Here is a 26926-nt window from a genome sequence, read left to right on the forward strand (position 1 = left end):
GATGCACAGCATCATATGAAAAGACTCTTACATTAATGCAATATTGAAGTCCAAATATTCTGTATTAAAAAAATAAATAATAAAATTCAAAACACAAACACCACCACCTCGCAAAACAGACATACCAACAAACCAACTCTCTAAAATCCTTATGAATGAAGAAAAATCCATTTATTTAAAGGAAGCCTTAAAATCTCCCATATAAGTTCACCTTTGCATTTAACTTCAGAGTGATGAGATGCTGTCGACCACAAGAGTCTTCAGCTTTTAACTTGATTGTGGTAAGACCAGTATCCACATAAGTAACTCTGAAAGAGAAAAGAAAACTCTAACAGCATTTGAAGAAGTACAGTTTGAAATGTCTGCAATACTCTGATTAGTCTGTTACAAATATTAATCGGGAAAGTCCTATATGCCAACCAGTTCTGCTGTTCTAGATTTACTGCTGTTAATGCACCAGTCCACAGTTTAATGCAGTCATATATCCTTAGGTTATTTACAACACAGTGTCAAGGCTCATGCTGTGGTCAGTGATCACTCCATTTCAGTTTTCCATCACAGAAACCTTTGACATACACAGCATGTTCCTGTCAGCCTCTACTTATGTACACATTAAACTTCCTGTCAAATCTTTGATACATTTCTGCAGTTTCTTACTGTATGAGACTTTTATGCTCTTGATTTGCTTTTCTCTTCAATGAAGTTCTCTTTTATTATCAATACCATTATTGCAGAAAATTCAGTGGATATTGGCTCATACTCTGAAATTGATTTTCTGCACAAAATGCTACCCAAATAGGTAAAAAATGAGTTATTTATGATGATCTGCCTTTGTTTCATGACAGTTTTACACAGTATACATGCACTCAACCAAGTAACAAGTACATATTAAATGTAAATAAGTTTTAAAACTTCTGACAGTGACCGATTCTTTCCTTAAGGTGTCACTGATTTGTGCTTCACACAATCAAGATAAATACAATTGTAAAATACATTGTTGTCTAGAAATACGTTCTGCTGAGTAGCTTCAACAACTGCCACAAAGGTTCAAACTTCTCCATTGATTTACCAGTGAACTGGGTACATGGATATTTTGATATTTTTACTATGTCATTCTTACATAAAGATAAAAAGCAGTCCAAGATTGTTGTGTAACTTGGACAAGGCCTGTCAGAGTTCAAAGAAAGCATCTGCTTGCTGGCCTAAGTAACAGGTGTGTGTTTTTTAAACTATGGCATACTAGCCCAATCACTGGACCTAGAGAAGGACAGGCATGCTGGGTGTTGTGGTTTAAGCTTTCCCAGAATCCAAAAGCCCAAATGGAACAGATTTAGATTGCCTCCCTTCTCCCTTTTTTCCCAGTAGAGGAAAGCAAATTAGGCAGGAGAAAAGAGAGGTAAAAATCATGAAAGAAACAGTCTTGAATTAATTTGGAAGTAAAAAAGTAAGTTTAATAAAATATAAAAGGCATCTGAGTTAAAGGAAGGTTACAAAGGTATAAGGAAAAAAGGTAAATAAAAATATATACAAAAGCAGTCACAGCTGGCAAAGGATTCTCTTGATGCAAATGTGCATTCTCTTCAGATGAAGTCCTTAGGAGTTTGGATGCAGCATGAAGCAGGCCCCACCATGTGCTTGCAGCAACAGCAGGAGCAGACGGAGCACCCTCTCAGGCAGGTGAGAAGCAGGAGCAACACAAAGAGCCAGGAAAATGGCTCCCCTTAAATAGGATTGCTGTACAGGAAAGTGGGAGTGGAATAGACTTTGACCAGGGGACCCCCTCCCCCTGGGAGCAAGAACCAAGTCAGGTTTCTTTGTCCACCTGGCAGGTAGGTACTTTTCAGTCCACCCTGCTCCAGGGCTGGATGTAACCTGACACACTGGGAAAAATGCTTCTCTTTCAACCAAAACTGGCAACAGAGTTGTAGAAGCCTGTACATGAAAAGGTAGACATACACGAAAGGGTAGGCACATTTATTAGAGGGAAGTGAAAAAAGGAAAATAAAATTATCTGCATAAATGACATAGCCTCAATATGAGGGAATTGAAACACAGATGGAAAAAGTAGTAATGGCTGTAAGTAGGGAAAGAGATGTATTATTTCATGTTTAATGTCGATTATCTTTAATGCAATATTAAATAGTTCTTCAGATTCCTGGGAGAATTTTAACATTCCTTTTCTCCATGACAGTTAAAAGAAATACAAATCTTGACAAAAGCGTAATTCAATGGTAGTCAATTACACTTCATTTATTTAGAAAAAAAATAGATCATCTTCCTCTAACAGAAAAAAACACAACCAAAACCTCCACACCACCCAAATTCAAAACATTACTCCTTCGTTCCAACTTTACCTCAAAATCAAATCAGTTTTATGAAGATAACAAACTATCTATATCCCACTGCTCCATTTACTGTTGGCTGGGGCAGGAAAATCCCAAACCAGCAGCTAAGGCACAGAATGCTACTGCAATAAAATACATGGCAGAGTCCAAAACAAAGCACAACTGGTGCCTGCATCAATGCACTGTGAGGTTAGATATCAAAAAAAAGAGGAAAGAAAATAAATAAAAGGGATGTTGTCGAGGTATTTAGGATTTAAAATGATCTCTTCTGACAGCCATCTTGTTTAGATCACTCTTCAGGTTTCAGAATGTATGGATCATTTTTGCTTAAAACCAAGTATCTTTTGCAGTTTCTTACTCTATAGTGGGTGGGAGTGATCAAGATTGAAAAATTATTTTTATTTCTTAGATAGCAATAGACATACTGATCTTAAAATTGATTTCTGAAATCCTTAAGGGGTCGGTACTTTCAATTAATTTAACAACCTAACCACCTCTAAAATAAAAATGTGTGTGTGCTTATTTATATATTTAAAATGTAAACATATGCACACCATTACATTAAAAATACAGTGACAATGATTGCATTCAATTGTACTCAAAAAGAACCTTCACATTCAGTTTTACTGAGTGTAAATTAAATGAACTTTATAAAGAAAATGATTTGGGAACTGTGCTGAGACCACCATTATCCAGTTTTTTTACATAGTTTTAGAATGAATATATAAGGTATATTTTAAAACCAGTTTGAAATGTAGTTTCCCTGAGCTTAGAGGTAACATGGGAAAAAAGAGTAAAGAAACCTCATAGATCATTGCCAGATCATCACCTGGCAGCCCAAGAACAACCTGTTCCTCATGCTGGATACCCTTGGCACCAATGGCTCCTTGGTACAAGGAGCACCACTACAATCCAGACCAACCTGGAAACTCTTATGAGTTCTACTTAATTGTGACTTGAACAACTAGCTACTAGTAGAAGACCACTATTCAAGCTATACAACACAGCACCTTTGAAGTATTACTGATTACAACTACTTACTTAAGAGGTTTTCTGGTAAAGCATTCTCTTCCCTTTCAAATTTTTCCACAGACAGGAACGCCAAGGAATAAACACCTTCCCACACAAAGGGGGATACAAGGCTGAAGAATGCCCAGAATGAAAATTCATAGGTAGCCTTCCTTCTTCTTAACCGAATGTAAAAACAACAAACTGCCTCCAGAGAACGAGGGAGGATTCAATTTTCCATTTACAACAGAAAAAGGGAACTTAGTAGCTGTGTTGCTAACTTGCTCTGTAACATCACTCTAACAGCCTTTGGATAAGAAGAGATTAAAAGGGTCAGTTTTGTAGGACAGCAGAAAGTTGCTCAACACTGTAAGCATTATAGGATTGTATAATCGAGTAAGGAGCTACTTACATAGGTGGCATTTCAGTTACATAAACATTTATTCCTCCATAGGTTCCATCATTTTATCATATACAAAATAAAGGAATGACCATAAAGATGGAAAGCCTCAGTAAAATGCCTGAATACTGGAATTCAGCACAACACACAAATGATTGAGAGCACATGCAAGGCAGGATTCCTTTGGAAATGGAGAAGGGAAGAAGAAAAAATACTTTCTATGGCAAAACTTGGCAAGTATTAAGCCAAAATGCATTAAGACACTAGACAAGAAGACTCCTAGTTCTCTTTCCCTGAGAAGATCTGAACTGTAACTTCTTTTTTATGGAGACTCAGTATCTGTATTGACATTATATGTACAGTATATACATGAAACTATGTTCTTGGGTGCACTGAGCCCCCAGCCCCAGGTGACATAGTTCATACTCTGCAATAACTAACTGGAAACATTCCTCTGCTTCCCCAAACATGGTGTGCTGGCATAGTTTTTGGAGAGTAAGGAATGCCCCATCTCTGTTGGAATCCATCTGCACAGCAAAAAATGCCAAAAGGTCTGAATTTCTCTCTTGTGGGTGTCACAAATAGCTGGCTGCTTTGAAGTTTTGGATTTACAGCTTTCACTCATGGTTTTTTTTTCCTTTTTGTAGAATTGCCTTTTTGTAAATTAACTGTTATTCCTTTGTCTAAGGAGACCCATGTGCTAGGGACAGCAAAATAGAACTGTTGTTTAAACATAATTATTCTAGTTCTAGAGAAAGGTAAAAACTATTTTCATAAAAGCACAAAGGTACATGATAATGAACTGTAGCATATGGAAATAGTAATAAAAAGCTGTACAAAGTAGGAAAAAAGAAGGAAAAGAACTATGAAAGCAGTACTAAGTTTACTATGCCAACAGTTCATAGGTCAGTAGTCTTAGTAGTAGCATCTCACCTTTCAGCTCAGTTATCTGAGATGCAAAATATACCTGCAGGTGATACAGGTTTGTTGTGCTATTTTTTTTTTTTTAAATTAGAAACAAAGCAGCAGAGTTTTAAAGGAAAATCCAGTTTCTGAACAGGATAAAAAACCAGAGCAAGTATATTTGGTTTGTTCAACTCAGAAACAGAAAAGCAGATCAGATATTCCAAATATAACAACTGTTAAGAAATAAACATACTTATTCCAACCCAATATTTCTATATCTCTGACAAGGCAGGAGTAGTATTCTGGTGGCCATGGTGTATGCGTGTCTCGTGTCTTTTTTAGAGCAATTTCCTATTTAAAAGAACATGAAAAAGATAATTAAGAGAGATTTCAATATTTTTGCATCTATTTAGTCATGCGATTTTCACAATTCATTCAAAAATATTAAGCTTATGTGAAATTAACTTTATGCTGCATTTGTTTTGTTATAGCCTCCAGCTAAAGCAGACAAAGAAGCTGTTTGGTAAACTACTTTGGATACCAGTAATGAAAACATCTGCAATTTAAAAAACCCACAGATGTTGACAGCATAGTCTTCAGATGCAAATATCAAACATGCCTCTTTTTCAGCTAATAAATTTGAAGTCAAGTATCTTTAAGGGCAAGAAGAGCCTCCACTCATCCTCTCCATCCTGTTCAGTATCTTTATTGATGATCTGGACGAGCAGTAAGTTTGCAGATAACACCAAGCTGGGGGCAAGTTAGAGGGTAGGAGGGCTATGCAGAGGGACCTTGATAGGCTGGACAGATGGGCAGAGTCCAACATGATGGCATTTAACAAGTCCAAGTGCTGGGTGCTGCACTTTGGTCACAACCCCAAGCAGTGCTACAGGCTGGGGACAGGTTGACTGGAGAGTGGCCATGCAGTGAGAGACCTGGGGGTACTGATTGACAGCTGGCTGAACACGAGCCAGCAGTGTGCCCAGGCAGCCAAGAAGGCCAATGGCATCCTGGCCTGCATCAGGAATAGTGTGGCCAGCAAGAGCAGGGAGGTCATTGTGCCCCTGTACTCAGCACTGGTTAGGCCACACCTTGACTCCTGTGTCCAGTTCTGGGTCCCTCAATTTAAGAAGGACATTGAGACACTTGAACATGTCCACTGAAGGGCAACAAGGTTGGTGAGAGGTCTTAATCACAAGACCTATGAGGAGTGGCTGAGGCAGCTGGGGTTGTTTAGCCTGGAGAAGAGGAGGCTCAGGGGCGATCTTATTGCTGTCTACAACTACCTGAAGGGAGGTTGTAGCCAGGAGGGGGTTGGTCTCTTCTCCCAGGCAACCAGTGGCAGAACAAGAGGACACAGTCTCAAGCTTCACAAGGGAAAGTTCAAGCTCGAGGTGAGGAGAAAGTTCTTCACTGAAAGAGTGATTGGCCATTGGAATGTGCTGCCCAGGGAGGTGGTGGAGTCGCCATCCCTGGAGGTGTTCAAAAAAGGACTGGATGTGGCACTTGAAGCCATGGTTTAGTTAGTCATGAGGTGTCAGGTATTAGGTAATAGGTTGGATTCGATGATCTCTGAGGTCTTTTCCAACCTCATTGCTTCTATGATTCTTTGATTTTGACTAGAAGACAGTCTACAGCTGTCTCCTGACCTCCAGAGCCACAAAAGACCACACATATATGAACCCCCTTTTTCAGTACCTAGATAAAACTTTATATAGCAATAAAAAAAAATAAACTTAAAACAAAACAAAAAACACCAAACCAAACAACCCATCCACCACCACCCTCAACACAAAAAACCCCCTGTTTCTGAATTTTAAGAATCATAGGATGCTAGAGAGTTAAGTTTTGGTACAGACACTCATTAAGTATATTGATATGCCTGAAAGAGAAATTTTTATCAAAAGGCAATGCCATGGTAAACAAACAAACCAACCAACCAACCAACCCAAATCATGTTTCACATTTGTGTTGTGCTGCTTGTCATTTAAAAGTTTACTTAAGTTACAATTATGCTTATGAGATGAATAAATTATTAATAATTCTAAAGAAAATAAATACTAGATTAATAAAAGTAGCATAACAATAATTCCTGCCCAGTTCTTCAGTAGTGTCTTCTGTTGTTGTTACTACCTGCACTGAGGGTTATTTTACAATATTGAATAAATTTTACTTTTACTACATTCTCATTTTCTGAATGCTTCTGAATTCCAGCAAATAGTTCACAGTAACTACTGTGAAATATTCCAGAACAGCCACACATACACAGTTTTATTCAGTCCTGTTCCAAGCACCCTTGCCTTGTTTAGTGTAATCCAGTTTGCTAGGGGATGAACCAACACTGGGGAAGAGCATTCCTAGTGTAAAGCAGTAGAGTAATACCAGCAGGGTATTGTTGTTGATGTTTTGACGAATACTTAGTGTGTTGTATTTCTAAGTTAAGTATGATGTATGCAAATATTCTTTGCCAAGAATTTCCATAGAATGTTTCACTAACCATCAAGGAATTTTGTTTCATGTAGTTAACAAAAGACTTTGCTACTCTTCAATCCCAAATTAGAACATTTTTTTACAAAAGAACAATGAACTATTAAAAAAAGCTTTCTGATTTCTTAGTCAAGTTGTTAGATGGGTGAAGGCACCTTCAGCAATCCTTTGTATTTTATAAGCCTTCTCTACCATCTGGAAAATAGAAGGAATTCCAAGAAAATCATAAAAAGGATGGTGCTAAACTGAGATCCCTTCCTTGGGGGGATTTTGATTTTTCTATAACACTTCAATTTCCAAAAAGTACAGTCACTTAAAAAATTAAGGGATATTTATACAAATATTACATGAACAGCACACCTCTTAAATACATAAATCCATCTGCCAAACAGTAAACCATAACAATACCGCAAGTAAAATCCAAAGCTATTAGAACACCCCATCTCTCATGCATTTATTGTAACTTACCAAAACAGTTTTCAGCTCCACCATAAAACTGACAAGATCTGGACAGCTGTGCAACCTCTGGAGGGAACACAGTATCAGTTTATTTTCTCCAGCTCATAACTTTTAGTGGGAAATAATTTCAGCCTAACTAGTTATTTTTCTAGTATTGTCAAACTAACCAGCTTTAAAATCCCAAACATATATCATGTTTAAATATTTCAATTTCAGAATAAATCTCCCAGACTACAGGAAACTGTACTGAAAATTAACCATCACCTGCATCACAACATGTCACATTACTTATTTATGAAGACTTTGCATTTCATGTTTTTATGACGACTTTAATCTTCACCAATGTGAACAGAAACTTTAGAATCACTGAAAAATGTTTCTTCGTTGGTTAAATTTTCTTTAGGAACTCTCCAGACCCACCTGCTTTTAGATGATGTATATGATTAAGGATCTCAGTCTATCTTCTGATGCAGTACATATTTACACTTCATTTCCTCAGCTCTGACATTTGGTCACTCACAACTTACAACAATGTAGGAAGTCCATGGGACACTGTTTCAACTAGCAGTGTGGCAAGGACACTTTCTCAGAAACAAAACATACTTCTGTGACTGCAAGGCTGTGGTATCACTGCTCCAAAGTTTCCTCTGAATAGAGGCTTAACTGTTTACAACACAGAAGGAGCTAGATCTAGCAATAATTAATATGAATGCCTTCCATTAGGAACTGTTTTTAAAAAAATAAATATTTCTAAAAGGAAAAACAAAAACTGTTTCTAAAAGAGAGAGTAAAGAAAAACTTCAGTAAATTTTCAGCATTTTATTAAAAACTGTCCTTTCTTAAAAAAAAAAAAAAAAGCTTGAATAAAAATATTTACTAAATGTTATCTGTCTCTAGACTGACCTGCAAATCCTCAAGCATTCAAAAATAGATTTGGATATACAATGAGAGGAGTTCTTTAACACTTTTAGAATAGGCATGTGAATATCAGCTCATCAGAATTATTATAAATATACATTTAACAGAAATGGTTTTAAAAGCTGTATACCTGCTTTAAGATATGCCCATATCCATGCAGTATCTTCTTTAGGTGCCAGCTACACTCTATCCTAGACAAATAGGATTTGATACAAATTTTTAATTCACAGTACATGACTTTTAAGACAGATCAGAAAGTCTACTACACAACAACACAAAATTTATTCTTAAAAAAACCCAACAACAAAGTAAACAATGCTTCAAAATGTCTTTGAGTTTCATATTCAAGGTATTTAAAACTTTCAAACGTCACTCTCCCAAAGTCCATTAAAAATTCAACAAAAGCCTGTTCTTTGCTGAAAACAACAGTATCGTTCTTGCAAGCTAATGTAACTTCACAAAATATACCAATATTTAAAAATTAAATCCTGAAAATGTCAAAGTTACCTGTAATGTGGTTTTAACTATCTGACCTAAAATGAGATAACTGTTGAATACCACATCTGTTCACAGCTCAGGGCAGGCTGGCCTAGGTAGAGGTATGTAACACAATGTTAAAGACTAACCCATGTTAGTTATGGGTGCATGTTGCATACACACAGCCCCCTACAGACTACCATGACAAACATGTATAGCAATAAGAACAGAGCTCCTAAAGAAAAGCTGGGTAATGCAAATTAATCAGAAAGAATAAATGGTTTAAGTTTACAACTTTGCACTGAATTTTCTGTTTCTCAAATAATGACATACAAACAACCCAATTTAAATGAACATTGTTTTCCCCAAGGACACTGATTTATATATAAATACAACTAATTAATTACCACAGGTTTCAAAGTTAATTAACAACTAAATATTTTCATATAGGCAATGTTTATTGTCAGCACTTATTAACAGTAATGCTGTACAATTTTTTAGCAAGGTTAAGCTGAAACGATTAAGAATTAATTACCAACACTGATATTGGAAAAAATAAGAATCATTAATATGCATATCCATCACTACTTTTATAAAAATAAAACTTTTTTTTACACAATTACAAATTGCTTTCATAAAACTATATTACCTTGCATTTTTCAGCTGAAAATCCAGAGGTAGCAGTATCCTGATATGAAAGTCTCTACCCTTGAAAAAAAAACCAAAACATTTGTGTCCAGTTCTGGGCTCCTCAGTTTAGGAAGGATGTTGACTTGCTGGAGCATGTCCAGAGAAGAGCAACAAAGTTGGTGAGGGGCTTGGAACACAAGCCCTATGAGGAGAGGCTGAGGGAGCTGGGGTTGCTTAGCCTGGAGGAGACTCAGGGGTGACCTTATTGCTGTCTACAACTACCTGAAGGGGGGTTGTAGTCAGGCAGAGGTTGGTCTCTTCTCCCAGGCAACCAGTTACCAGAACAAGAGGACACAGTCTCAGGCTGCGCCGGGGGAGGTTTAGACTGGAGGTTAGGAGGAAGTTTTACACAGAGAGAGTGATTGCCCATTGGAATGGGCTGCCCGAGGAGGTGGTGGGGTCGCCATTGCTGGGGGAGTTCAGGGCGAGGCTTGACAGGATGCTTGGTTGCATGGTTTAGTTGATTAGGTGGTGTTGGATGATGGGTTGGACACGATGATCTCGAAGGTCTCTTCCAACCTGGTTTATTCTATTCTATTCTATTCTAAGTCAACAAATTAAAATATTGAGACTGTTGTGGTTAGTATTGCCCAGAAGATCAGCTACTAAGAAAAAAGTCTGTCTTATCTTTCAGGACTATTATTCAGAATTTCTTTATTTAGGAAAAAAGCAGCATGAGTGACAGATAGAAATAATGCTGCTTTTAATTTTGAAGTTGAAATATTCTTGATCCCTAAATCACAGTATTCAGTTAAAAACTTCAATGCATCACATTTCATAAAGCAAAAATAACACAGTTAAGATGAAAAAAAAAAAAATTATCCAAACCTGGACAAACAAAAAAACCACAATTTAATGCAAGTCATGCTGAAGTACATGAAAATCTGCCTTCAACTCAAATAAAGTCAAACCAGACTCTTTTCATGAAAGTGCTACACTAAAATGGAACTTTGGCACTGATCCACAAGGCATTTCAGCAAGGTTTTAGAAATCGTAGGCAGAGTTCCAAGTACATAAATGCCCCATTAGTGGAATCCACATGGGACAGTTCCTAAATGCCACCTACTCACATCTTCAGTGATTGTCCCTATTTGTGATCCTCCTACTTTGTATGGGAGGATCAAAACAAAGCTGACATAAAGGCTTGTGAGTAGGTTTAACTCCTCACTAAAGGGAAGAGGACAGTTAACTCATCTCAAAGCTTTTATCTAGATTCTATTCCACCTTGAATTATGTCCACAAACAAAACCAGATTTCCTCCTGTGATTAGATGCCTGATTGAGCAGATGCTTTATTTCTGTGGTGGGTTGAAAATCTCAATTTCAGAAAGGCTTTCAATACTGTTTCCCATAACATCCCAAACAGGAGGATGAACTAAATAAACTGACATTGAGGTGGATTAAAGGGCTCAAGGGGTTGTGATCAGCAAGAAGTTCAGCAGAAGCCCCCAACTACTGGAGCACACTAGGCATCAGTCCTGGGGCTGACAGCGACCTTCATTAATGACCTAGATGATGGGGCGGGATGCACTTCACTTAGCAAATTGGCATAATATACAAAACTGGGAGGAATGACTGATTGACAGTGTGATTTTGCTACCATTCAGTGGATGGTAGCACTGGTCTGATAGGAACCCCAAGACCTTAGGAAAGTGCAAAGTCCTGCACTGGGAAAGCATTTACCCCATGTACCAGCACACACTGGTGGCTGACCAGCTAGAGGGTAACTTTGTAGTAAAGGACCTGGTGGTACTCATGGACATGAAGTTTACCCTCAGCCAGCAATGAACCTTTGGAGCGTACAAGGCTAACAGCTTTCTGTACTGCATGGGTCTGAACATTTCCAAAAGGTCAAGAGAGGTGATCCTTCCCCAAGTCGGTGTTTATGAAGTATACCTGGATTGCTGGGTCCCTGGTACAAGAAAGGCATTGACATACAGGATTTAGCCCAGTGAATAGCTAAGAAGATGATTAAAGAGCTTGAAGCATCTCTCATGAGGAGAAACTGAAAAGAGATGGAAAGGGTTGGCCTTGAGAAAAGAAGGCTCAAGAAGGATCTTGCCAGTGTGTGCAAATAGTTGATGGAGGAGCACTAAAGAACGTGTGGCCAGACTCCAACTGACACACACTGACAGGATGAGAAACAATGGCTACAAGTTAAAATACAGCAAATGTTACCTACATGCAACACGCTCAGTAGCAGTGAGGGTGGTCAAACACTAGAACAGACTACCTGAGAGACAGAGCAGTCGCCATGCTTAGAGATATTAAAGATAAGACAAGGTCTTGAGCAACCTGCTCCAGCTGATCCTGCTAGACGACCTCCTCTAGAGGTTCCTTTTAACCTCAGTGTCTGTGCGATGCCCACAAGCAAAAAATGATATCTGTTTCACAGATGAATAAAGACTACTGGCACATCAGTTGTTCCTATCTGTAAGTTGATGCTTACTGACTGCTGAAATTAAACACATAACCTCAAACTTTGGGCATTACAGCCTTAGCCCTAATTAAAAAGAAATCACATCTGAAAAAACGTTCACATTCACATCTTAACCCCCCCAATAAGTCCTGGGTGCATTCTAACACATGGAACATTTTAAAAGTTGCATCTATTACAGTAATATGAATATAAACACACACTTGCAAGTGTCATGTCAAAGCTGAATACTGAAGTCCTGAATTTTGACTGCAGAACTACACTTTTGTAAACACAAGCATGACCCAGACCATATCCTGCAGGAAGGCTGGAGAAAGGCTTTTCATAAGAGTGTCTAGTGATAGGACAAGAGGGAATGGTTTTAAGCTGAGGGTAGAGTAGGCTTTGACTGGATCTTAGGAAGTTCTTCATTACGAGTGTGGTGGAACCCTGGAATAGGCTGCCCAGGGAGGCTGTGAACACCTCCTCCCTGGAGGTGTTCAAGGGCAGGCTGGATGAGGCCTTGAGTAGCTGAGTCTACTTGAGAGGTGTCCCTACCCATAGGTGGGAGTTTGGAGTGGATCTCCTTTAGTAGATCTAAGGTCTCTTTCAACCTAAGTAATTCTATGATTCCGTGATATTTTTTTATTTCAATTTTCACAGGAAGAAAACCCTATGCTTTTTCTAATTGAAAACACACTATGAAGAACTGTTCCTGTGGTCTGTGTGCATATGCATTGTGTGATATTTTAATGAGCCAGAGCACTGACACATATGGCCTCTGATGCCAGACCTGGCTTAAGAGCATCCACTCTCAACCTGTTTAAGGTGCTGTTCTGTCTGCACTGAAAAGTACCAGATCCTCTGAGGGACCATGCAGCTGCCTAAGCTGTAACACTAATACCCATGCTTAGCCATTTAAATGGTCAACCTTTTACCCTAGGCCCAGGGTGCAGGCACGTTTAATCTGCTGCAAATCTACATTTGCCAGCACAATAAACGCAACCCACAAGACATCAGCGATGCCGCGCCACCGATAAACGAGAACAGCGCTAACCCACGGACTGTGACGAGACCACCTCTCCACAGCACGCTCACGGCACACGGCCAGGATGCAGACTCGGAGTCCCCCGCCCTCACCAGTATTTCCTCCTTCACAAGCCTGGCGACTCCACGCTCGACCAGGAAGCTGCTGGCACCGGAGAGGCGGGAAGCGCCCCCTCTCACACAGACCTGGTCCCACGGCTGCCCGCCAGCACAGGCCTTAGAGACAGAGAAGAGCTTGTCACGGAATAACGGCCGCCGGCCTGGTACCTGTGCGGTGACGAAGCCCTCGTAGGCCGTCCCCTCCCGGTTCTGAGGCAGCAGCAACGGGCACTGGCAGAGCAGGGCTCTCGAGACCGCCATTCCGCCTCGCTACGGCACGGCGGTTCGAATCCGACGCGCTGCCGGGTGAGGCCCCGCCCCAGCCGTCGCACGCGCCTGAGGGGGCGGGAAAGGCGCGCGGCGCGGCCGTTGGGGAGGGCGTGTGCTGAGCGCTCTCTGAGGAGCAGTGTGAGGTGTCGCCCGAGACAGGGTGCCCTGGGTAGACTCCCGCGGCGCGGAGAGGTTTCTAGAACTCTTGAGGAGCCCGCTTTCCCGATACCTGAGGCAGGCTGAATGCGGACCAGACTCAGGCTTTCCTCACACTTTAGTTGCTCCGAGGGGGTAAAAGTCCTATAACAAGGTGAACGTTCGCGTAAGGCTCTTAATACGTAGCCTGCACTACGCAAAGCAAGGTAAAGGGCTGTGCCTGGCTTGATAGTCTTCTAAGAGTCATTTGTTGTTTCTAGCTGCAACGCAGTTTAGGGTGATAAAAGCTTTTCTGCACTCTGATGCTTGCTTGAAACCTTCCTCATTTTTCTGAGGGGGCTGCCACTAGGACCTGACTGTTACTGTGTTTTGGAAGGCTTGAGGAAAGAGAACTTTCAGGTTTATTATTATTTCAGGAGGCCTTAAGTCTTTGCATATCACTAAGGCTGAGCAGCACACAAAACATGGGCAGTTTCTGCCTACATAGACATGTTTGAGAAAGAGAAGAGCGTTTTACAAAGGGGTAGGTAATTTACAGACCTAAGAGGTGTGTTTGCAGAACTACCGACTGAACCTCGAGAGTCTGAAGGCTGCAACCCTTAGGAACAAATGCAAATGTTTATTTGATTAGTATGCAATATATTATTAAACTTTGTAGAAGGTCATGTATTTATAGCCCAGCTGATAAGGCCTCTGCTGTTGCATATGGTATACATAACAAAAACATCTTGTCAGCTTTTCCAGTTATTAATCTCCAGTAATAGAGAAGGATTTTTCTCCCAACACATGTTGAGTTATTAATACCCCTAAACCTATGTTTATCACCATGGAAATAACTAAAGGTGGCTCAGCAAAATGTAGACAAAGGCAGTTATTAGCAGGAGCTCAACTTTTTCCAGGCCAGGGAACCTGAAACAAGGGCTACAAGTGCTTTCTGCAAGTTTTTATGACAGTCAGAGAAACATCGCCTCTGCTGCGAGACAAGACTGAAAGAGAAGCAAAGAAAACAATAAATATGCTTAGATCTGCAGCTGAATCTTGTTTCCTTAGCTTGGGATGTCTATACAAGGGGATTGTATGTAAACAGGAGTAAAAAGCTGTCAAAACCTTTGCAGTTTTCCATTGTTGTAGTGGCTATAAGAAATCTACTACATGAGAGCATGAACATGAAGTCTTGTTTGCTCCTTTCAGTTAGATGTTAAAAGGTCTTGTGTTATTTTTGTATGCTACAAAGTTCCTCTGTCCTGTATCCAAACTCTGCCAAAGATGTGCCCAAGCTTCTGGTATACATGGTGTCAAGTTTCTTTCTCTCTCCTCCTGGAGATGCTGACCGGGGTCCATGCCTGATGCCACGTACTAAGAGTCCGAAGAGTTGAAATTTAAATTCAATCAAAATAAGATTTTCAGGAATATGTGGTAATAAAAATATATACTCAGTGCTGGTTAGTGTGGTTTTTAACACCTTACAAGTGTCACTGGTGATTTGCAGACTTCCATTACATTATCAATGAATCTGAGAAACACATTGTAGCAGTTCAGTTCTTAAAAAGAACATTGCTCCAGTCACCCTTTTTTCCCCCTCTACAGAACTTCTGATGATTGCAAGAGTCAGTTACCATTTCAAGAAGCATTTTGTAACTATATGCACAAAGAAATTTCAATGCTACCACGTTTAACCTGCACACCCACAGTTTGTTCCCCTAAAGCTGTTCATGTGCATTTCAGCACTCATCATGGCTCACCTTGAACAGTTAATCCAATGCTTTAAGCTTAATTGCATCCTTCATATAATCAATTTATTTTTTATCAAAATATTTTTCTCTTGAGCGCTTTTCTCTATATGCATTACACTAGAAGCCAAATAATTGTGAAGTATCTCTGTACTTCAGCATGTACAGAGATTATTTCTTGATTGCATCAAATGCAAAAATGAATTTTTTTCTTCTGGCTGTGTTTATCTTAGTTTCTGACTTTAAAAGAAATGTCAGGTCCCTTTCATTTATAATGTGTCTAAATAAAAATATTGTGATATGATAACCATAAGACATTTATCTACTGGAGCCCAGAAAACATTATTCATTATCTTGCACTGTATATACTGCACACTTTTAAACTTAAAAAAAAATGCAGTTACTTGAAACGTCATGTTACATTGATCTGGCACAGACTTCAGCATTTTTAAGTCAAGAAAATAATAAAAGCAAGAAAGAGTTTTGACAAGTATACTTCAGCAGGCAAAGGAGCCCTAATCTGATCTCTCAGTGACAGGCCACCTTCATTAATTTAATTACAATAATTGTTTGCCAGCAGAATAATAATTGAGTTTGTTATTAATTATTTGTCCATTCATGTCATATTCAGCCAGTTATCAAAAACTCGAGTGACAAAAATAGTATGCAGACCAAACACTTTAAAGTGACTATTTCTAGGCTATATTTTGTTAGTAAAATTATCCTAGGAGCTGTCAGACAGCAAGTATACTCACAGACAACAGAATTCACAAGTAACCACTCAACAACCTAATAAAATAATAATCATTGTATATAGATTTTCTTAAAAGCTTGGTTTTATTTATTCAAGGATATTATGAAAGGCAAGAAAATACCAGTGCATTGTTCTCCAACATAAACCAATCAAACTTAAAATCATGTAAAATGGATAATACTGTTGTTGCCTTCCTTCTTCATAAATCATTGTCATTTTATTCATCTCACCCTGAAGAAATTACCTTTCCTGTCCATATCCCCACCTTTTTCCACAGATCCCTTGAGTGACAGAATTTCATCCTAATCCCATTTCCATTTAGATGTTATAGAAAAGCATTGTAGACCTTAGAAGGGATAAGTAATCATAATGGAAAGATAATAATGTTTATGAAACCTGGATTTTATAATAGCAAATTGAAAAATTGCAATAGTATGTCAAGCCACTGAAGGTCAATGTTACCAAGAGTGCAAAACCATTCATCAAGTCATCTTAAACTTTTGTGGTTTAGACTATGTTTTAATACAAAACATCTTTATTTCAGAGAGCACCTCCCTTCTGATGTGATTCCCCATCTATCTAGCAGTCACAAAAATGTGGTGTTAAAAGCAGTAGTTGTTTGTAAAGAAAAGCCACGCTAGAAATTTTAGTTGTCTTAAGCAGACCAGGCCTCTACGAAATTCACCACAGACCCACAATTTAAGAATTGCAGACCTAATGAATTCTTAAAGATAAAATCTTATGAAAGGACTCATCATGAAATATAGCAAAACAATACTTTGAACAGTATGCAGTTGTTCTCCACTAGATTTGCTTACTTATGCCTAAAAGGTACACCAAATGTGTACATACTGAAAACCATCAAAATTTACTGAGGTCCTAGGCAAAAACTAACACTTAAACATCCTCAGCTAATTAAGGAGTTTTTTTCTTTCAAGCTTCAATCTTTCCCTGTTTGAAAGTACTTCTCAGACACACTAAAGCCATTTGGTCTAGATAGAGTTTTCTGTGACTAAAGCAGCAGGCCAAGCCTGTCATCTTGTTTTTATTGTACTACATCTAGGTTTTATTGTACTACTGCTCCCACTGAAGTAACTCACTTGCTGTGAGACAGTCATGCTCTTCCCTTTGCCTCATTCCTGGCCATGTATCCCTGGTTCCTGACTGATTCCCTTGTATGCTGGGATGCTTTGTTCACCAAAGCCTAATTGCTGTTTTTGTGAATTAATTTTAGGCTGGCCTAACTCACTGAGGCTGTGACACTAGAAGAAGGCATCAGGAGGGCACATGCAGAAACCAAACCATGCTTTTTGGAAACTGCAAGATGTTAGATCAGCTGCTGGAAGACTATGCAGGTGAGCACCACAAGGTTTCCCCTTCTACCACAGTCCTCCTAGGCTACTGCTATGGGTACAGTTTTCACCTATACACCTTCCTTTGTTTTACCTGAGACATTTTTGCTACAAATTCTTTCTAGTGATTTGCAGAGTTGTCTTATACAGTACTTTTACTTGTGGCTTTTTAAAAACCATTTTGCATCATTAACAGTTCAAACACTTTGATGGAGACTCTGGACATTTCTGTTATAATACCTCAGTACAAAGCAGTGCAGTTGCTAAAGTGTCTCAAGCCAGAAATGCTTTTGTTCTGATGATTGTGAAGGCATTTGTTCTTCTGTATTTAACAGCTTTAATACTGAAAAACATATGCTAGTGTCAAACCAAGAACACTGACTGATTTATTAACAGCATAAAATGATTAAGTAAGAATGGGATATTTTAAAATGTCTTAGGTCTACAGGGCTCTCAAAGCTCATGTTCATCTTTGTACATATAGGCAAAATCTTGGCACTCCTTTTGGCAGATGACCCAGTGAAATGACTGATGTATGAACATTAATGCATTCACATAAATTAACTGCTGCACATAAAAAACACAGAGGCTTTAGGGCCAATTACATCTTCCTGAATTGGACAAATACTCCCTTTGCAGTCAGTGGCAACTCAAGAAGACAAGGCCAATCCATATGTTATATTGATTCTAAAAGCACAGGAGTATGCAGATAATCCCTTTCAAACCTTGCAAAGCACAAACTCTTGGAGATCTTCCAAGCAGCCAGATGAAAGTTGCCCTTCAGAATTAGGGAATGTGTGTCATTAGAGATTCCAAAAGATGCTGGGCCAAAATCTGGCTTTGCTTTTACCAATGTTAAATGAGACTATTTAATTGGAGATCATTATCTTGCAAGATAGAGTATAATGCTAACAGCGTCTTTCCTGTTGATTCCCAAGAAAATAAAAGTGAAGATAAACAACTGAAAACATTGTCATGCTCCAACTAGAAGTTTTATAACCCCCAAAACATTTGTCAGACACTTCATAATAGCTTTGAGGGGGGGTTTATGCTGCTAATAGGTTTTACCTGGACATAATTCAGATACCAGTGATGACTGGCAGTATAACTCTTCCCTGGTAAGTTGAAAACTGATGGAAGTTGCAAATGCACCCAAAGTCTGTGTTCGCATGTGAATGGGATCTCCTGTACACAGCTGTGGCATCCCTGATGGCCGTTACAGATGGGAAATGTGAGAAGCGTCTTTCTGTAAACGACTTAGTACCTTTAGATGTGTTCATACTGAATTTTTGTCCATCAGCCACCAAATCCAAGTATTTTGAACCTATCTTACTTCACTTGGATGTTAGCACTGCCTCTTTGTGTGATTTTCCAAATACTGTAGAAATATAAACCCATCTCTTAAGTATAATTCAGAATCTACAGTCTGACTCCAGTAATCCAGTTCAGAATCCTCATATTTCACAGTGTAGCTGGATCAGGCAAGTAACCCTGAGGTTGAATTGAACTGTTTTTTAACATGTTATATTTGTGTGGTGTTAAAATATATTTGTTATGACTGGATAAGTTCCATTCTAAGTGCTCATTTTAAGTCAATACTATCTAGCAAAATAAAATCAACTGCCTGTATTGGCCAAAATGAGGGAAGTCATTAAGACAGAACTGTATCACCTAGCATAATTTTTTCTACATTCTCAAGGTTTCTTCACAGAAGGTTAGAAAACTTAACAAATTTTGAAGCTAAACTAAATGTGTTCAATAAATTTAATGGTGATGTAGCATGTGAAACACAGGATCCAAGTATGCGTGCATTTTCAATTGACAAAATTGCTCCCTATGCCAGACTGTTGGGAAGTGCACTCACAGCAAACACCAGTTTTTAGATCACTAAGTTCAGGAAGATGTGTCAGTGGTGCCCAGTACATTAAAAATGTCTTTAATTACTTTTAATTCTTGAACTATTTCAAACCATTTAAGTTGCCTCAAAACTGACAGGAAAAACAACTATTATTCATGGCAGCATTCAATAAACTGGGGCAAATCCATTGTTTGTCTTAGAAACAAAGAAGATGAATACTTACTGTTCTGTCTAAATTTAAAGCTGTATGTGATCAGTGACTTAAAAATGCATTAAATATGCACATGCGCCTTAGCAAGAAAGCCTGTGTTTGTCTAGATTAGTTTAAGGCAGTAGATGCAACTCTAATGACTTTATGTTAAGCAAAAAGTTTTTATATTATAGCATTTTATTACTTTTAACTTTGTAATAGTTTTAAATTAATGTGTAAGAGAAACACAGGCTGTAAAAGTAGAGAAATTGGAAAGAATAAAGAAAAATATGTGATGTATGATGTTAAAAGAAACAGATAACAAAAATTAAAAGGGTTTTACTAGAGGAAAAACAATTTCATTTTATTGTAAAGCTCTAAATGAATAAAATAAAGTCTTTGAATGTGAAGATGATTAAAAAGACAAAGTCATTAGCTAAAGATATTTACAAGTTTAGACTTTCATTTTGATTGTAATTTTAATTAGCTGGACACTGCGGGGGATGAAAATGAAAACCTACATCATCTACTTATTCTTTAAATTGCATTCCACCTTAATTTTCTGCTCTTCAGTTCTTAATTTTCTCTATTTTTGTTCTAAGTAATCCGGTTATCAGAATAAAGTGATTTTCTCTCAGCCAGGTTTAACATCCAGTATTTGAGTCTGTGAACCAAAAGTTCACCCTACTGCTTCAATTTTTATTCTTTCAACAGCGTAAACTCTCCAGGAAACTTTTCCAGTCTTTTGTCAGTGCAGCAGGGTGCTTTATGTGCACATGACAGTTATGAAGCCAATAACAAAGGATTCTATTTTAAAAATAATTATGTTCCATTTACACAGTTTCCCATGGAATTTACTTATAAAATGCAGGATGCGCCAGAAGATTAAATGACATTTTCCTGTTCATTAAGGCCACTTTTCTAAATGTAATTGAGTTATTTGCCTTTTGTCTTGAAGGAACCATATGCCCAAGACATGGTTAGAGTCAGTTTATTCTTAAACAAAAGAGCTAATTATGCCAGCGTACAGTTAACTTGCTGATTTGTACCCCAGTGTCAGGCCATGGACAGACACTCCTTTCTTGAATAGCTGTGACTCTTGAAGATGCTGAAGACACTAATGCCCTGAGTCTTCCTTCTGTGCCAGAAACTGCTCCTTCAGCCAATCAGTATTAGTGAAGGAACACAACAGATCCTCCTGCTTCTAGCAAATCCATACAGGTTGATTTAAATATTTGATGAAGGCTGTTGAAGCAGATTATGTTGCCTTTCCCTGAAAAGCTTGGGAAGAAGAAATCCAGAGCCAAGACTGCTGCTGTAGATGCATAAGGAAGACAATCTAGCCCCCCGCTGAGTATCCTCACTATCAAGCCTTAGTTGTCTGAAGGATTGCAAACAGTTTCTGCTTTCCCCTGAACACAACCTATTGTCAAGTAAGATGGAATTCTTCTCCAAGTTGACTTGGAAGACACCTTGTTGGCCCATGAGAGTGAGATGTGGAAAGAATATGAAGGACTGTCAACACATTAGGGCTTTCAACTGCACTGAAAACAGAAGATGTTACATAAAAGGCAACAAACCTGTATTTTAGCCCTTAACTGAGCCAGGTTATCTGGTTTCTACACTGCAATTGATGTTTCCTCTTAAAGGTCAGCAGAAGAGTTAGCATTATCTTAATAAGTCCTTGTTCCTTTCCAAGTAGCTTCTTTTAGGAACAATTCAGTCCTAAGAGACATCTTACATACTATTCTTCTACTACATGGTTAGTTTTAGCTGGCTAAAACCCAGCAAGCATAGTATGATCTTGACAAGATAATTTAATTTCATTTTTAAGAAACAATTCATTCACAGGCCTTGTTGCCCTGTCTTCCCACTTCATAAAAGAACATAGAAAAGATTTGCTCTGGGCTTTTTTGTAAGACAATTTCCACTATATGTATAAACAATCTTCAGCAAAGCCTATAAATAGCTTTCTGTATCTAGGCGTCCTTCTTAGTGTCATTTCAGTTCAAAAGAGCAATGCTCTTTTGAAGTGAATCTGCGTCTCGATGTTCTGTGCTTTGATTCACATCGTGATGCGGTATTGAAGTGCATGAACTGAATTCCTTAGGCTGGAGTAGAAAATGCTGGGATGCATTTAATGCGCTCCATCTGTAAATGGGCATTCAGTCAATTGATGCCAGCTACAGCTTTCTTTAAATTAAAAAAAGTGTGACATGGACATCACACCCTCATCACCACCTATTTTGCTTTTTTACCACTCCTCCTAATGCAGATGCAAATTTAAGGATAATCTACTTCAAATTCAGCACCTCTCTATTTCCAGTTTTCCTTATCTTGGTATTATGGAATTAGATGTTCATCATGAGGTTCAACAAGACCAAGTGCAAGGTCCTGCATCTGGGCTGCAGCAATACCAAGCACTAATATAGGCTGGGCAGCGGCTGGCTTGAGAGCAGCCCTGAGGAAAAGGACCTGGGGGTGCTGGTGGATGGGAAGGTCAACATGAGCCACCAGTGTGCACTTGCAGCCCAGAAAGCCAATCACATCCTGGGCTGCATCAAGAGAAGCATAGCCAGCAGGTTGAGGGAGGTGATTCTCTCCCTCTACTCTGAGACCCCACCTGGAGTACTGCATCCAGTTCTGGAGCCCCTATTACAGGAAGGATCTGGAGGTGCTGGAACATGTTCAGAGAAGGGTGTAGGAGTTTGGGCTAGGTGCCTTCTCCTGTGTTCATACGAGGGGTGTTTCCTGTGTCCCGAAGTCCAGCCCAGTGGGTGGACACAGGAAACCAGGTATTTCATACCATAGTACCCTGCACCACTATAAGATCTCAGCGAGGGGTCTGGCACTCTCTCTTTCTTCCTTCGCCACCACCCGGTAACCTGGGGGAGGTGTCTCCCAGCCTTCTGGGCCTGGCTAGGCCCAAGGCCGGGGGGATGTGCAGTCTCAGATCTGGCCAGCTGAGACTAGCCTAGCAGTGGGGTGTGAGGTGGGGAAGAAGGAGCCCTGGGGGTCTTGGGTGTACCCTCAGGTGGGGATGGGATATTTCTGGGTCTGCTTTTGGGATCTCTTTTGTTACTGCGCTTCTGGCTTTCTGTAAACATTCACCGCTTTTTCCATTTAAACTTTCCACCACTTTTGCAATCTGTTTGTCTGAGTCATTATTTTTGCCCGTGGTGGAGAGGGGGTCTGCCTCAACCTGTCACAAAGGGTCAGAAGGATGATTAGAGGGCTGGAGCACCTCTCCTGTGAGGACAGAATGGAGAGTTGAGGCTGTTCAGACTGGAGAAAAGACAGCTCTGAGGGGACCTTATTGTGGCCTTCCAGTATCTCAAGGGGGCCTACAAGAAAGCTGGTGAGGGACTTTTTAGGGTGTCAGGTAGTGATAGGACTAGGGGGAATGGGAAAAAAATTAGAAATGGATAGATTCAGATCGGATGTTAGGAAGAAGCTCTTCACCATGAGAGTGGTGAGACACTGGAACAGGTTGCCCACGGAGGTAGTGGAAGCCCCATCCCTGGATGTTTTTAAGGCCAGGTTGGATGTGGCTCTGAGCAACCTGACCTAGTGTCTGATGTCCCTGCCCATTGCAGGGGGGTTGGAACTAGATGATCCTTGAGGTCTCTTCCAACCCTAACAATTCTATGATTCTATGTAGTCACCCTCTCCAAATGAATTCCAAAAAGGTTTAGAACTCTGTCAAGATACAGTTATCTCTTCCCTGAACAGATCAGCCAATTGCAAATGTTACATTTAAAACTAAAAGTCCAATTACAGGACCAATTTCTGATCTCAGTTGAGCCAATATAAATCTGATATAGTTCATTGACTATAACTTGACTGGAGTAGCTTCATTCTAGATTTGCTCATGTGTAATGAAATTGAGTTCAGACTATGGCTCCGATTATTACTTTAAGAATTAACTAGCAATGTAAGTTACAATACAGAGTTCTTCCACCTCTGAAATAAGGCTTCATAATTATCACTTGTGGGTCTGAAGCATATCTTCAGTCCAATGGTGCTTCAAGGACCAAAGTGCTTTAAAGGTTTTACTTTAGAAAGTGAGAAGTGGGTATAAGGAAACAGGGACTTCATCAACACTGCTTGGAAATAAGGACTGGTCACCTGGTGTAATGCATGCATATGTAAACTCAAAAGAGATTTTGTTTATCTGAAGTAACTAATAAGGTAAATTTTCTTTATGTGTGCAAGCTGTAGAAATGTTAAGAATTTTTATGGGCTTCCGTTTACAAGGTTGGGTGGAGTTCTCTAATTCTCTCACACTATGCAGAACTTGCAAAGACCATGTTTCTGCACACTGATTATTTTCAATATCCAGACTGGAAATAGAGACATCACCCTAGAATTCATTGCTCAGTTAAAACTAGGCTTTTTCTCTGTGTTACTTCACAGAGATAGTCTTGCTGTCTGTAATGACTAATGCAATTTAGTGAAGCAAATCTCTGTAGACAAAATTTAGGTTATTCTTCTCAGTATATTCCCATATTCCTATAAAAACAGTACTTTTCTGTGTGTGTCATTAAATATGTAGTAGAAATTTGTATACAAGTTGGTTGATTTTTTTTTCAAAGACATATGAAGAAAATACAGTCTCATTTTTGTGCACACTGCAGAATGTGGTCTAAAAACCCAACTAGGCACATGGAATTCTATAGAATAAACAACTATTGAATAAGTAAGCATCAATTCTGCATACTGGTTTTTGAAACCACAACTTGAAGTATGTTTTTCAGGTTCTAGGTGAAGACTACCCATCAGTTATTTAGTCTCAATATCTTGTTTTCCACCTCAGTTTTTCAAGTTATTTAACTTTCTGGCATCTTCTTGACAGTGGCAGATATCATAAAGATTTTTGTGTATTTGGGGATTTTGTTTTGCTATTTGTGAATTGCTAGAGAAGAAAGGAACAGTTGCTTTCATAAGTAACTTGCCTATGTTAAATAGCTCAGTTGAAATAGGCACAATTATTCACTCCCCATATTTAAGAAAGAAGTCATTCAGAAAAACACTTAAGTGAACATTTAACATAAATATCTATTTCAGAGCTGTCCAGATCAAATATGGTCTTAAGTAAGTGCTATACTCAGAGAAGCTTTGATCCAAAATTCCCTGAAATTCATTGGTATCTCACTTTACTGTATGAAGGGTTTTTTTGGTCATATTAACAAGGAAGTTAAATAAGTGAATAAATGCTCTACCTCATGTGTATGCTACAGAATAGCTGCAGATAAATTGATTTTCAGAGTCACTGACTAGATCACATTGGAACAGATAACTAACTGTAGATAGCAAATGCTAGATCAAATAAAGCACATGGGGACAGGGTTAAAACGAAATCTAGGTGTGTAAGCTCAAATTAACATCCATACCTTCCACTAAATATATAATAAATAAACAAACATGTTTCAATTAAACCTAAAGGAGAAATTATTGTTACAGACAAAATTTTCTGTCCTGGGACCAGAACCTTACCTAACACACAATAGCATCAGTTTCTGAGTTTGTGCTGGCCCTGACTTTTACACATTCTCTGGCCTGTGGGTTTAAATGCTTGGAATTAGTTTCAGGTGCAGTAATCACAGAAATAAAACATTTGCAGAGACAAAACTTTAAACCAAACCAAACAAAAATACCCACCCCCCCCACCCCCCAAACCAACTGAGTTTTAGAGAATTATCCATCAAATTACATTTTAAGAGTGGCTGTTAAAATGTTGATGAAAGAATATAAGATGATGAGTCAGTGATACTAAAAGACCAAATGCATGGGTTATATGAGATATTACACCAAGCACTAAGAATTTCACTTTATAACCCAGTGTGATTAAATAGCATACTGCTGAAAATGCAGATGTTATAATGCTATAGTAAAAAAATAAGTCATCTTCAAGATGTTTCTAACTGACTCAGGAAAGATCACAAAGAAAATAGGGAGGGCTTTGCAAAGTGTGCTGTCACATAAGAGGACTAGGACTTGAGGCTCATCTTTGAAGTTTCCTTCTTCAAACTGTATGGCCTTGAAGCCATTGAAAATGTGAAAGATTTTTTCTGGTGAAACTAGGCAATGTTATGGTTATATTGTGCTACTCAGGAATATGCGTGAGCTATTTGTAAGGAAGAGTAATTCTTAAGAAAAATCTGGTTTTAGATTGATCTTGGTCTCATACTTCTAAGGCAGCTAAAAGAGAAGGTAACATTTACAGTAGAGAAGATTCCTGCTAATTATGTCACATTCAAATCTCAGCACATTTTAAAATGGCAGTGATTGCGATAGAAAAAGTAAAATAATTCACCAATTTTTCAAAACAAGGATGTTAGTATGAAATAAGGCTTCAGCAAGGACAGCAGGATTTATGCAAACACTCATTTGCATATGGGATGATTTTATTTTAAAATAATCCTGATTTCTATATCTGTTATCCAAGAGACAATCTCTGAACTAATAGAAGTGTAAGCATTCTGTTTTGTTTTATAGGTTTGGAAGCAACTGTCAATACAAATTATAATAGTCTATTATGTTCTTGCCATTTACCATACATTTTCACTATAAGTGCTTAATCTCAGAATACTCCAATACTTGCAGAATAATGTCAGTCAACCTACTGTCAGTGTATGTTGTTTGAAAGAAGTACTTCACCATAAAAAGTTACCAATGAACATGCTCAAGTATGGGAACAGTCCCATGAATATAGGCCAGACTGCCTTGTTCTAGGTTACTTCATTCATACACTTAAATCAATTTTTCCAGGGTGAAGTCTGTTTTCTTGTCAGTATTTTGTTCTACATACCCAAATTCTTCCAGGCTGAACAAGAAGTATCTTTCTGTTCAGCCTAATGCTCTTTCTCCTATATGGAAATTAAACATTCTGATTTGTCAGCTGATATTTTTCACTTCCCAGCAGGTCAGTAGTAATTACTTGATTCAAAGCTGTCCATACCCTTCATAATCTGCAACAAGACAGTCCTAAAATTCAGGTGCTGATGGAATTGTGGAACATATTCTTGCAAACCAGTTCTGAAAAAAGTTGAAGGAACAAATGCTTTATAGAGTTAGACTTGCCTGGCTCCTTGGCTGACATGGCAAACTAAGTTCTTTTGCATTTTGAAGTCTAAATGTGACCTCTTCTGCCACTCTGCGGGGGAAATACTTTAGGTTGATTGCTTTATTCAGGTCTTTCTTATCTTATTTATTGACCTTACTATTAATGCAGTCAGTGGTGTTTCTTTAACTCCAAATGATTGAGCCATCTAGTGAAGTTCAGCATATATTGGCCTCTGAGAGCTAATTAGGTTTTATGTAGTACATCTACTTAAAAAAGTATATTGTGGCCTATATATTACA

General features: G+C 38.7%; 1 protein-coding gene across 1 annotated transcript in view; it reads right to left on the reverse strand.

The window, feature by feature from the left end:
• Positions 1–13533, reverse strand: part of FANCL (FA complementation group L) — a 31579-nt gene extending 18046 nt beyond the window's left edge. The window contains exons 1-6 of the mRNA XM_054180056.1: positions 13420–13533; positions 9650–9708; positions 8654–8714; positions 7615–7671; positions 4913–5010; positions 212–308 (exon numbers count right to left, since the gene is read on the reverse strand). Of these exons, the coding sequence (XP_054036031.1) occupies positions 212–308; positions 4913–5010; positions 7615–7671; positions 8654–8714; positions 9650–9708; positions 13420–13512 (465 nt within the window). The 5' untranslated portion in view covers positions 13513–13533. The remainder of the gene's footprint in view (positions 1–211; positions 309–4912; positions 5011–7614; positions 7672–8653; positions 8715–9649; positions 9709–13419) is intronic.
• Between the last annotated feature and the right edge of the window lie 13393 nt (positions 13534–26926).

Source organism: Dryobates pubescens, chromosome 3 (genome assembly GCF_014839835.1).
Source record: "Dryobates pubescens isolate bDryPub1 chromosome 3, bDryPub1.pri, whole genome shotgun sequence".
Classification (NCBI taxonomy): Eukaryota; Metazoa; Chordata; class Aves; order Piciformes; family Picidae; genus Dryobates; species Dryobates pubescens.